This window comes from Styela clava, chromosome 1 (assembly GCF_964204865.1).
Source record: "Styela clava chromosome 1, kaStyClav1.hap1.2, whole genome shotgun sequence".
NCBI classification, from domain to species: Eukaryota; Metazoa; Chordata; class Ascidiacea; order Stolidobranchia; family Styelidae; genus Styela; species Styela clava.
In genome coordinates, this window is record NC_135250.1 from 4,750,387 (window position 1) to 4,763,430 (window position 13,044).

Genomic DNA, 13,044 nt, shown 5'->3' on the forward strand with positions numbered 1-13,044 from the left:
TGATAATTTGAATCCCGAGTCCCTGGTTTGCCACAAGCTGAAATCGTTTACGAGTCCCATACCAAAATTTAAATATCGCCAACACAACGATCGATTATTGAGAAGTTGATACTAATAAACCCTACAAAATGCTTAACCAAATAAGGGTACACAAACGAAATAACATAATTCAAAGTCAAAGTTTTATGAATATGGGAAACGCAGTGAGGCTCCATCTCGAATCAGACCGTCCGTTACTTGGCAGTGTTGATTAGGCTTCAAGATTTGCGCCGGCCGAAAGTTTTTCGCGTTAGCACTTCAGTCACAACCTATCTATCGGTATTCTATCTTAAACTCGCGATGAGGTTACAAGCAACAGTTATAAAAAAATGTAGAGTTTATTGGTATATTACTTCTGGTGAATAGAATTTCTATTTCGTGTGAATAGAATAGGATTTACTTATTTATCCCGGGAAAGGCGTTAAGACGTTAACCATAAGGTGAACCACGGCCTCTCGTCCGGTTACCAGTCCATGTCGGGTATGGGATTAGTCAGTTATTTGTTTTCGGACTCATGGACTTCATTGATGTAAAACTGGTTGATGTGAAGGTCAGAAAAACACATACGTTACTTGACATTTTCAAAATAAACGGAAAAATATGCAATACTGTTTACAGACTTGGATGAAAAAATTCTTCGGAACCACGTAAACATAGCACACAAATTACAGAATTAAATCTTCAATATTACAATAGCTAACTCAGCGATTCATAGATATTACAAGCTTATTTTCAATATCAAATAATCAAGCATGAATGAGCAAACCACGACCTCGCAATTGTATCAGATTTAGGTCGCCAGTTTGTAAACAAATGAGACAAACAAGTCAGTTAATTGCGACGTCTTTTAACTAACAATTTGTATCGGCCATACTTACGACAAACTAATTCAACATTGTCACCATTTACGCAACGCAAAGGAAAAATATTTTGTCAGCGACAATTGAATTTAGCTTGTGACACGTATGAAAAGTGTAATGCTAATATAGGTGAATTTTTCAGAATTTGAACAGTTTTGCAACATTACGCCAGTGAAGCATGTTTTATGAATGAACTGATTTTAATGTAGATATGGGTAAACTTACAGCAAAACGCCAGTTATATAGTTTGAAATGTTGACAGTGAGATTTTAAATTGTCATTGCGCAATGTAACCCCACAGCATACATAGCTACTCATATTATCAACCTGAGATTGGCCCATAGCAAACGAAGCCTCCATTGACCGAGTTTGTCTGAATCATGGTTACAGTTGCTTGAAATGCGTGATTGCAAAATTTGATTCGCTTGACTGATTGTCATATTGCTTTGAGCTATATTTTGCAGTTCAGCTGTTTGTAATGATGCGAAAGCTCAATTACTCAAGTCTACCTAGCTTATTTCGCAACAACAAATGAGATTAAAATGAAAATGGATAGAAATATGAACAGGAAGAGGTGAATGGATATGGGGGACAGGAGAGAAAAAGAGACATCAAGCATTTTGCAATCCATGTAGTTGTTCCATGTCTTTCATTCCTCATTGCAGTATAATAAACAAGGAAAAAATAAAAATCCGTTAACCAGTCCAAATTAGTAACAAAATGAGGTAAGTCCTGTTGTATTTCCCAAATTGAATCAAATGGAACAATATCTTTGAGCACATACTAACGTCAGAGTTATGCAAAGATTGCGTAATGCATGCATACTGTACTTTGTAAACAAATCAAATTTTGTTTTATTATGTCTTGTAAATCAAGCGCTGAATGTAACTATTCCACTATTTCAACATACTACATTGACAAATATTTCAAAATATCACTATTATGTTTGGTATATTTGGACTATTGATTCTTATTGCTGTGAATGCCGAAGTTCTCTTCGCAGAGTACCCGGCGTGTGGTGAGTATCTTATAATATATATATAGTTTAGTATAATCAGAATTATCGTCAAACCTTCTGTTTGATTTCTTAACCATTTTGTCTACATATGCTCAAAGCTCCTGTCGAATATGATTCAAGACCTTTTAAGCCTCGATATATATACCTACCTAATGACTTTATCCACTTTGTTATTATAGTGATGTTTCCTTTAAATTACCGAAATAACATTTCAAGATAGCCACAGGTCCGTTCGAGTAGGTTTAGATGGATATTTCACCTCCCTCAGGTAATTCAGGGTTCGTTCGGGTAATTAAAGGGAGTGACGAATACGCAGAAAATGGAAATGAATTAAGACATTACTTGAGTTACAGGCATAATGTACACCGGGTTCACTATTAAGCTTTTTAAAGACAGTTATAATAATCCCATTTAGGTAGTCTTGACGATGAAATAACTGAGGCTGGGTTGGAAGAAAACATAGACGGTCATGTAACCCGATTATTGAAACTGAGAAATTCGAATGGCGGGTGGGCAAATACTCCAGAAGTCTTTCTCAGTATACAATTAACTGAGCCTGAGTCCTTTTCAAACTTGGATAAAAGTATAAGAAGGATGGAAGAGGAAATCCAAGATGGGATATCGAGGTAATGTAAAATTATACTCGAATAAAACAGTGTCCAAAGTCGAATGTTGCTCACTCCATTCCCACTCAAACAAAAATGGTGAATAAAACCTAGTTCAACAAAAACGAATGTGGTGTAAATATTTATAGAAAAAAAAAAAAAAAAACAGGACAACACAATAACCATATTACGCACTTTTAGAAATTTCACAGCTTTATCGCTATTTACAATATATTTTCCTGTGCTCTGCAAGATTCTAAATGTGATGCTGTGTACTAAAGCTTGAAATAACTTTGTATTTCGGGCCATAAATTCTCCGCAGAGTCAAATTTCCAAGTCAGATAAAGTGATTACTTTGCTCAAAGTGCAGAATGATCTTTGTATTAAAATGTTCAATAAATATAAAGTCCATTGCAGCATTACCATCGGAGAATTGGCTCAATACATGTTGGCAGTAAAGTCCGCTTGCAAGAATACCAGCAGTTTTGGCGAAGTGAATCTAAAGAAGAAATTACTGAAAAAACTTAAGGGAGAATTCTATCGCAACGGTAATGAATGTTTTCGAAATATTAGCCTAGTTCATTTCATACCTTCCCATATCATCATTACATTTAGTTTTCGAAGTTTAAACGAAACAATTGCAATAGATTGAAAAATATATTACAAACAGGCATTCAACTTTCAACTCCTGAGGATGGATGGTATGGTGTCTTTCTTGCAACTGAAGCATATTGTGTTAGCCAGGCACAGTCGCCAGGAGACGAGTTTATTCATCGAATCTTACATGCACAAAATAGAGATGGAAGCTTTGGAAACTCGGCATCAATAGGTAATTTTTATTCAATTTATAGAATTCCTTCGCGCTTTTAATGCAGCTGTTGGGGATACCACAACGACATACATTTATCAGATAATTCAAAGTTTAGTCTGTCCTATATTCAACATTACTTTTTTACATTTCATGCAATAGGAAATTTGTGCTTGATAACTTGTTTCGGCGAATATTTTCATGTTTATTATGATATTTTTAAACAGTACGTTATTTCTTCAATTAAAATAGCTATTCTTTTTTATTTTAAGATCACACTACTAGGGCTATGATGGCTTTGCTTTGTTTGTCAAGAATAAATGCAATTTCCTCAACTCAGCGTGAACAAGTGAAGAATTCTTTAAATCTGGCAACCCAGTTCTTAAGGTCAAAGATCACGACGGAAAGAGACGATGTTTGGTTCGGCGACAAGTACGCGACTCCTGCTGGTGTGCTAGCGATAAAAGAACATACGGAGTGGGCAGATAATGCCTGGCGATGCAGGTAAACTGAAATATTGAAAATAACTATGTTTCTTCATCCAATTTCCAGTCATTTACATAAAATGTGTGAATCAGACTTGATGCACCAAGTAACTGTTCGCACTCCAATCCGCAATCTTCAGTGACTTCGCTCGGAATCTATCTTCTTTGCTCTTGAGCAAGTGCTCGTGACCTTGCGTTATCCTTGTCCGAAAGTAGACCAGATTATTCGGCGCTATAGAAGTATTCGTAACAAGATGACGCACAATCTGACCTGGTAAAATACTAGGTCCAGGTTATGCGTCATCTTGGTACGAATACTTCGGGAGCACCGATTATTCTCATTTCTCATCCCTAATGGATTTACGACGGTAAACTTGTCTTCCAAATAGTACAAAAGAAGACAATAAAATTATTTCAATCAAATTAATCATAGGTTTTCATCAGGTAGAAATCCCGACAAAATGGGCTTAGTATGATTTGATTGTTTCTGCTTGTAAAGAAAGTGGTCACGACCATAAATATTCAAAATCCCATATTGTGTTTTACTCGCTCTTTCAATTATTGGACACGAAATGTGTACGAAACATTGGATCATTTGTACAAAGCCACCACCAAAAGAACACCCCCGCCAACGCTTGAAATAGGTAAATTAGTAATTATCCAGTTGGGCCCTGGAATGCAGAATCACTCCTAACACCAACTGGATAATTACTGATTCGTTATTTAAAAACGTAGCGGAGGAGTTTTTCCCAAAAACTCACACTTTTGCATTAGTGACGGGGGCTTTGTACGAAAGATCCGAAACATTTTGCTAAATTGTTGTTGTCGAAATAAATCGCTTTTTTTGCAAAAACTGGAACATATATGGAAGCACTTTTTGACCTTCGTGAATTTGGATTGTTGCTCTCACGTTCCGTCTATCAATCGTTACATTTGCATTGCCGTGTATGATTTTGTGGGTTCATTGGACCTATGGATCGTTTGGGTATTTTTGTTGTCGTTCTCATTTGTTATCTACATCATTATAAAATCATTATATTTTTCTGGGTTGAAGATTGATGTGTTTGCCAGAAGGCTATTATTTTTATTTATTTCAAATATACCGGTGAGCTGCATGAGATTCGTTTATTGTGTGTGCTATGACGTCATTCGAATTTGCCACTATGTGGCGCCATGTGTTCATATACTTGAGCATGTTGTCACTCTTGTTTGTAAAGTAACGACAGAGCAATCAAAATGAACTCATTTACATTCATTTCTTTAGACTTATGATGAGAAGTTTAAATCGTCAGCATAGCGATACAGAAGGAGAATCTGCAATATCGCAAAGACTACTCGCATTAAAAGGAGTCAGCTATTTATCGATGTTGAATGTCGATTACAGCTGTAGCAATTCAGGTAGGTCGAATCGGTAATTTTCAGACTGTCATTATGCGAAGACTCTTAACGGTTGTGGCTCCTTACTCTTCAATACCTACCTTTGCTAGTTATGAAAACATAGCTAATTTGGGTAACGCCGAGTCAGACGGACCCTGATTATGGCCATAGCATATTGACTACCTTTCCTCGTGATATCAAAGTTCTGTTTCGTACCAAATGTATCGTTTTGCTAAGTTATTGAGCTTGCCATGAAAAATCACTTTTCTCAACAACGAAAAGACCATTCGGTTTTTAACTTCCAGTAATTAAAGTCGCTGGGAGGCCATTACTTTCGCAAGGGATATTTCACTGTTTATTTCGATATACGGGTACACACACCAACATGTACTCCTCGCTACAATTCTTTCAAATTTTTGTTCCGGAACACCTACACTTTTCATCTCGCTTCACAGAACACAAAGTAATTAGAATGTGAAATTGTGTAATGTATTTACTCTTTAGTCTTTATATAAACTTGCGCACCCAGTTTATCACGACATCTTTTGAGGCTTCCAGTTTTACGCCAACGATCCAGGGGTTTGCTGTAAACTTGACGATTAAAAAATTAGGTCGACGGTTAACAAAATATAACGGTTAAAGAAACGACATTCTTTTCAGACTCGCAAGAGACCTGTCTTCCGCCAGGTGTGGGGCAATTTACGACCCAAAGTCTCCGAAGTAGGCCTTCGACCAAAATCGCCATCGCGATCAATTCAGTGGCAATTTTGAACCCTGTACCGTGGTGCACCCGTAGAAGCACACGAAACAGCAGTGTTTCGCGGAACACAGTTTGAGAAACGATGTATTAGACAATTAACTTTCATATATATGTCCATATATTTGAGCATATCCCTCATCTTTAACTCATTCTTGTCCAAATTAGCTGGAGTATCCTATTTTAGGCCGCGTGTATCGGAGGATTTTTGAACTAATTGTGTATTCTTGCATTTTTTCCCAGAAGGAACAATACAGGACAATACCATAGAGACAAGTCTTGGGGAAGATCCTTCTCCTATTCATTGTAGTCAGGAAGAAAACGGCCAATCAAATTTTCTATTCTCAAAACCAGCAATCGATATTGATATCGCGATCCAATCTTATATTTTACCAAATGTCATCACTGAAAATTTGGATGCAAAAGTTGTGACTCTTCGTGACGTCATAAAAGGCAAAACTCTACTTGAATTATTGACAACAGCACAGTGCCGTGGCTTGCTAACGTGAGTATGATAGTTACTCAATTTACGGTCGCTTAATTTCTCACAGGAGATTTTATTTTAAAACTGGCGAGCTCGTGAAAAAAGTCTGCTTGGTAGATTAACTAATGTACTTTAGTCACTAAAAACCAATTCAACCAAACAGATAAAAAAGTAGAAAAAGCAAACAGGAACATGTTCATCGGAATAAAATTTTTGCATTTTTTTTTAGTTTTGGTGCTTGTCGGGCAGGTTGACAAATTTGATATTTTTCGTTATTTTCCATATTTTCAAAAACATAAATAAAACATGCGCTTTATCAAACTGAAATGATTTTTAAAGGCGGGAGAACGTGATATTTTGTGACGGAATCTGAATCCGGAATTTAGCTGTTCTGCAAATATCAAGAGAATACTGTTTCTTGGTCTCGGTCTGTTGTGACGATAACTTTTAAGATGGGGCTGCTGCGGAATTGTATTTCTAATCGTCCAATGCTAAATGGATTGTTTGATTTAATTTTTCCGCGTGGGAAGGCGTTCAAATGATAAATGTCTACATGTCGATAAATGTCTGAACATGAATTCAGTTGCTCGTTTCGGGTAAAATTTAATTATCGCAATCGAAATCGTCTAAAAATAAATTGTTCTATTTTATCAGTTTCAAATCGGAGAAAACCGGATGGGGAGAATACATCACTGCAATCGACGGAAAGCAAGCAAACAGCGAAAATAAAGAATATTGGTCAATTCAGAGGAATGGCGAGAGTCTCGATGTCGGAATAAACCAGTTTAAACCGGCTCATTCTGATTATATTTTGTTCAAACTTAAAAAATGGTCTTAAGAATACATGCATTGATCAGTAGTATTTTGTATACATTGAGCAGTGTTATTTTTAAATACGTTGTTGTTTGTTAATATAATTTCAAGGTAACCACTGATGGCTCTAATCTAAAATCGTATATTCCCCGAATAAAGATATTGCAATATACCTTATAATTGTTTTTAGTTATTGAGTTGTTATTATTGTAATACTGGGATCAAGACTGCTACTTCGTCAACCTACTCGATTTGTAATAAACAACATGCAATAATGACTTTCAATTGTACTCTACCGGCGTTTCCATAGCGGGATATTTATTATAAATTTGCAAAAATCAGCATTTTGGATATTTGCATTCATCCAGAGAACAGTATCAGCACCAAAACTATTATTAACGTACACTTAATCCAACTTTAATATTCCTTTGGCACCCTACCCAACTTTAAAATAGTTTATAGTTTGTGAGCCCGATATTGATATTCTATATATATTTTTATGGATTGCACAAGAGGTGCTTAACTTATGGCAAGTTATTAAAATTACCTTTTACCGGTAATTTATCTTGGCGATCAGCTCACGTACTATTGTTAAAAGGTTTTCGCCCAGCTGTTCTTTCTGGGATGTTTACACTTCCGCCATATAATTAAACGCCTCATCATATGACTGCTATCCAGGTACTTAAACAAACATAGATGTCTCACAAAAAGAAGAAAATAGCGCTCAGCAGAACAAGTTTGCTAAGAAGCAATCACCTTACGTGCAAATTGGTTCGACGCAAAAAGTGGAATGTGGTTCTCATTTACACTGTTTTTTTTTCTCTATAACGTTGACAATCGTATCCGGTTCACGAATATCATGCGGTGTCTCCCTGGCCTTTTGGACTTGAGGTGACACTGTCACACGTCCACCGTATATGTATTAAACCGATAAGTTTTTGTTGTATTTTACTTTATATAGATCATTTATGTATGACCTATAGATAGTCATGTTATTACCGTTCCTACGTTATCAGATACTTATTTTTTCGACACGACGTTCAGGTACAGGAAGATTGGTGAATCTCTCATACCGCGTTTCCTTGAAAATAAGACTTAGCCTGAATTTTGAAAATTATTTTAACATATGCCCCCCCCCTTAAAATGAGACTATTTATGGTCATTGACAGGAAATCTTTCCTCGCGGGGCTTACCTGTCTGGGTCAATAAAGCTGCTCGCTGACAAGACTAATACTTCAAATCTCTTTAAAACTTTCAAGGACGGTTGAGACTATTTAAAGGTAAGAAAGAATATTTTGTTTGTTTTTATGAGCTATCTTTTAGTATAACCATCAATTTTGGTAAAATGAAAGAATTTCATATGGAAAAATGAGAAAAAAGGGCGGATTTGGTATCGTCACCAATCACCATCAAGGCACTCTCCAGCCGAACTTCTCGCCGTGTAACCAACTTGAAAGTTTATTGCATCCAAAATTTTAAAATCAAAAAATTTAGGTATTTTGAATACAATTTCATTTTATTAACGAGAGGGAGAGGAGAGGGTTCTACGACAATGTACTAGAACGATCCATTGCCGGGTCCTCTAGAATAATTTGTAAAACCAAATATCGCAAGCGCAAATATCCCGGGGAATGCATTACCTGAACCAAATGAACTATCCGTTACTTTCAGAACGTGCAACCGGACTAAATTCCCAAACTCTTTATATTGTCTGAGTTTTTTTCACAACATTAAAATTACAAATTTTGTCGCTTCAGAAGTATGTGTACCAATATGGAGGTAACTAATGTTGTCAGCAGAACTTTAAAATAAGAGAAATCGGAATAAAATTATCGAACTCTAACCTGGTACACATACTACGGGAATACCCAAAATTTTGAATTTCATATTTGAGTTTAATAATTAAATTTAACAATTTAGACGTCAACATGCAGATTAAAACTTGTACTATTCTGTTATTGGTCGTGCTGTTGGCAATTTCTTTTGAGATGGGATCCTGCAATCCTAATAATAACAACAACAATAACAACAACAACAATAATAACAAGAATAAGAATAAGAAGAAAAGCTCGAACAAGGGCGACTCAGACAATGGGTAATATTTTAAATGAGTTTGAAATTTAATATTTTACATGTAGACCGATACCCTCGTTTTCAACGGGGAATGATATAAATCCTATCATAGACTTAGATATAAAAACGTCGGAATCCCCTCCGTTGTAGATGTTGTTTGCAAATATGGCTAGCTCCAATTACCCAACCATCAAAACTTAGTTATAATCGACAGTCATGGGTTCACTTTTGGCGATTTCGGACACGAAATGGACCTATAAATTGTCTTGTTGTTGTTTGTATTCTTCATTTCAAGCAGATGATCTAAATCAGTGGTTCTCAACCTTTTTCAGTTCGCGGACCGGTAAAATTTCAAAACAAATTTCGCGGACCGGCGGACCTTCAAAATTGATTAGGCATGAATCAACCGAACAGTTTTAACCGTAACATTGCCTTTATTTTATGAGAAAAATGTCAATACAGAAACTCAAAATCCTTATTATGGGGTCATAACAGACTAGTTTTGACATCATTGAACCAAAGGTGTCTTACAATAAGCATAGCCTGTATCATCGTTTAAATCAGGTTGCCGCCGATGTAAGTATATTCTTCCTTATCGTACCGCACTTGTTTTGCCGAAGGGTGCCATTAATTAAACAAGTTTCAGGATTTTTCTTACTCAAAACGTCTCTCTGGTATATCGGATAAATATTCCTGTTGAAATCGTATGACTTTGGTATAGATACAAACTTGGCGGTAGGTGTACGCAATAGAAGTGAAAGTCAAAGCAAGAATTTTCACTTACATTTTTGAAAATATAATTCCGGCAGCTTATGCGGCTGTCAGAACGCAACGTTCTGGCGTAGTTTCGCGGCGATGCAAGGGGTATTTCAAAAAAAAAACAAAAAACACGCCCTTGTTTTAAAACAGGGTGTTTTTTAGAATTGCTAAAAAACAAAACCCTAGCTCTGTGCTATCAAACTACTCCGGTATGATGTTAGCCGCCGTTATGAGGCCATAGACTTAACGAACATCCAACCGTTCAGGGTTTGAAATGGGCAGAGGACCTCTCACCAAGTTTGGTTGTTAGACGAATACCGGTCTACGAATCAATAAGAGTTAAAAAAATTAATCATAAAACTAACGGACATGACTTCAATACATTGTATTTTGCAATTTGCTTATAGCAAATTATTATTGGAAAAATATTTGGCGGACCGGCAGCAAAGTTGCCGCGGACCGGCACCGGTCCGCGGACCGGCGGTTGAGAACCAATGATCTAAAGGACTTTATAAATGTCAGTCAAATTTTATTTCACGTTTCATCGTTTGATTACAATGCAATATTTTCAACTTAAAGCTAAATTTGTAATTAATTTTAATTCTAATTAATTTATTCCCAAATATATTTTCCATCAGGTTTGAAGATGCCGTTGCCGAATTTATGGATGAATTACAGGAAATGGTGAGTTAAACAGTGCCGCATTGGCTTCACTGTATGTTATCGAAAATTAGAATAAATATTAAATACAAAAGAGCGATTCTTAAATATATGGACACGAAAACCAAAACGAAGTAGTACGAGTATGCAATCTGTCACAGTAGACATTCCCTTACCGCGGCCTCCACGACTTCGCCTGACCACCAGATCTCTAACGCGGAACCTCCACAAGGTGCGCAATATTTGAATTTGATTACGTCATCGCACACAAAAAACGAATCCCTGTATGCCCACCGAAATTTTTGAAATAAATTGATATAGTAGTAGAAAATTCAATTCGTTTTCGATTCCTTTGCTCTGACTCAATAGCGAAACCGCATGTCCCATCACTAATTAATCAATAACTCGCTAATTATACGACATAATTCATCCAAAATCAATAGGCTTCTGGCCCGAGATATATGATTGTACATCCAAACAAAAAGTAGATTCAACCTCGCTTTCGTGAGATATCGCGTAACTTACGAAAGTGAAACAAACAGACAAATACCTATCAACATACTTACCGATCGAGATCGATAAGTAATTAAAGTGTTCCCTTTAATTAAAATAAAACAAAAGATTTTTGGTGACATACCATAGGGCTATGAGAAAGCCACACTAGCAACACGAATAAACACAACAATTCAGGGAAACGTTCCATATCTAGACATTACATGTCAGATAACTTTTAATTCTCTTGCAGATGGACATGGAGATGCTTGATGAAGAATAGAATCAAGTTTGAGCTGTGAATAAGAGATTTGTGAACACAAACATCAATTCACCTTTATTATTCAGTGTAATTTACGATAACGAGTTTAAGATTAAAAAACATTTTTAATCGAATTAAACTTTTTATTGTGGTAATGCGTTTTGTGTTATATAATAGTAAACTGTCAAGAACAGCATTAAATTATCAGATGCGAGGGGGCATCTGACATGCGAGAAGAATTGGCGAGAGGAAACGGTAGATGTTACCCGAGCGATTCTCGGTAATTAAATAACGTAGTATGTGTACCAGGTTAGGGTTAGGCCATAAATTTATTCCGTTTTTCTTTATTTTAGTTAAATTACGAGTTCGGGGACTGTCTGTGTTAGTCAAGTGGATAGACCCCCTGCCCATAGGTGTCAGCCCCTACACAACTTGATGTAAAGTAGCTAATCCGTAAGCTTTGTCAACAAAAATAGCTGTTGCATTTTTTCTCCTGTTTTGTTACTTTTGGTTTTGAATTAGGGGAGCAGAAAAAAAGATAATTTGATAACGATTTAAAGATTACATGTAACGTAGGCTACTATATGCATGTGGTAACATCATGGGAAGGACAGCATCAAATTAAAGGATGCCCCTCACTTGCAAAAAGAATTGACGAGAAAGAAAGGTAGTTGTTACCCTCGCATTGACTTCCTAATTTATATCCGTGTATTGGCTAATCAGCAAGAACGCAGTGAAAATATGAATCGCTATTTATACGGCATAATCATGACCAGAGGTAGAATGTGTATATTCAAAATACCATGAGTAACGTTTGTAATCTGGTAACGTTAAGTGATAGAAAAATTAAGTTCAAAGAGTATTGGTGTAAACACGGTTGTTAAAATAAAGGTTTTGGCGTCTTGAGATATCGAAGAATTATCCTTTTTTAATTTCAAGATTAGAATAATTATGCTATTTCAGTTTTTGATCAAATGCAAAACCTTGACAATTTGCAATAACACAGTGCATCATATCTCTGATATATTATTTACAGCTGAGATAACTGTTAATAAATTTTATTTCGGTTAAAAACGGTGAATTTATAATCAGCAAATTATTATTTCTGAAAATAAATCTAATCCGCGTTGAGATTGCAAGTAAAGTGCTAAACTAAAGACAAGTACAAATGCAAATTTACAGAGTTATGGAGAACAAATGTTTTTAAACTAAGCTCATCTGAGTGTTTGTCAGATTTAATTTTTAAACAATTTGTATCGGTCCATTACATTTATTAAATCTGAAAATTGGTAAGCACTTTGTGTTTGTGTCTTATGCTCAATGATTCATATCACGAGCACTTTTCTCGGGTAGGTTGTAAATCTTGCAGATTACCTGATTTTAAGTGTTCGTGAAAATTGTGTGCTGTCAAGTCAGTTAACGTCATATGCGGTATAATTAAGTTTGGTGACATGTAAGCTTATTAAAGATTGCGATCAGTTTAACGTCTTCCATACACATAAAAGAATACTCTAAACACATTTTCATAGACCGGACTAAAAAAAATAACCGA

At 35.9% G+C, this 13,044-nt stretch overlaps 2 protein-coding genes and 1 long non-coding RNA gene across 5 annotated transcripts in view; 2 read left to right on the plus strand and 1 right to left on the minus strand.

The window, feature by feature from the left end:
• LOC120325375 (GLIPR1-like protein 1) overlaps positions 1 to 13,044 on the minus strand; it is a 203,947-nt gene that overhangs the window by 152,937 nt on the left and 37,966 nt on the right. The window lies entirely within an intron of this gene.
• LOC120343915 (transcobalamin-1-like) lies at positions 1,751 to 7,524 on the plus strand. Of its 2 annotated transcripts, none has more exons than XM_039412960.2 (8): positions 1,751 to 1,917; positions 2,333 to 2,543; positions 2,940 to 3,070; positions 3,193 to 3,351; positions 3,603 to 3,834; positions 5,080 to 5,213; positions 6,196 to 6,454; positions 7,088 to 7,524. In XM_039412960.2, exons 1-8 carry the CDS (start codon positions 1,842 to 1,844, stop codon positions 7,269 to 7,271), a joined length of 1,386 nt encoding a protein of 461 aa, XP_039268894.2. In that variant the 5' UTR covers positions 1,751 to 1,841; the 3' UTR covers positions 7,272 to 7,524. The 2 variants fall into 2 exon arrangements, with proteins under 2 accessions (XP_039268894.2, XP_039268883.2); XM_039412949.2 differs by having other exon boundaries at positions 1,752 to 1,917; positions 6,193 to 6,454.
• Positions 8,396 to 11,647, plus strand: LOC120346165 (uncharacterized). Its single transcript, XR_013478105.1, has 4 exons — positions 8,396 to 8,526; positions 9,167 to 9,341; positions 10,717 to 10,762; positions 11,484 to 11,647. It is a non-coding gene; the product is annotated as an uncharacterized LOC120346165 (long non-coding RNA).

What these genes read in the sequence shown, in the direction of transcription:
- LOC120343915 (XM_039412949.2), top strand. Translation starts at nt 1,842, where the DNA reads ATGTTTGGTATATTTGGACTATTGATTCTTATTGCTGTGAATGCCGAA. An exon ending in TGGAAACTCGGCATCAATAG is followed by an intron (nt 3,352 to 3,602) that starts GTAATTTTTATT and finishes TTTTATTTTAAG; the next exon opens with ATCACACTACTAGGGCTATG. An exon ending in CAGTGCCGTGGCTTGCTAAC is followed by an intron (nt 6,455 to 7,087) that starts GTGAGTATGATA and finishes CTATTTTATCAG; the next exon opens with TTTCAAATCGGAGAAAACCG.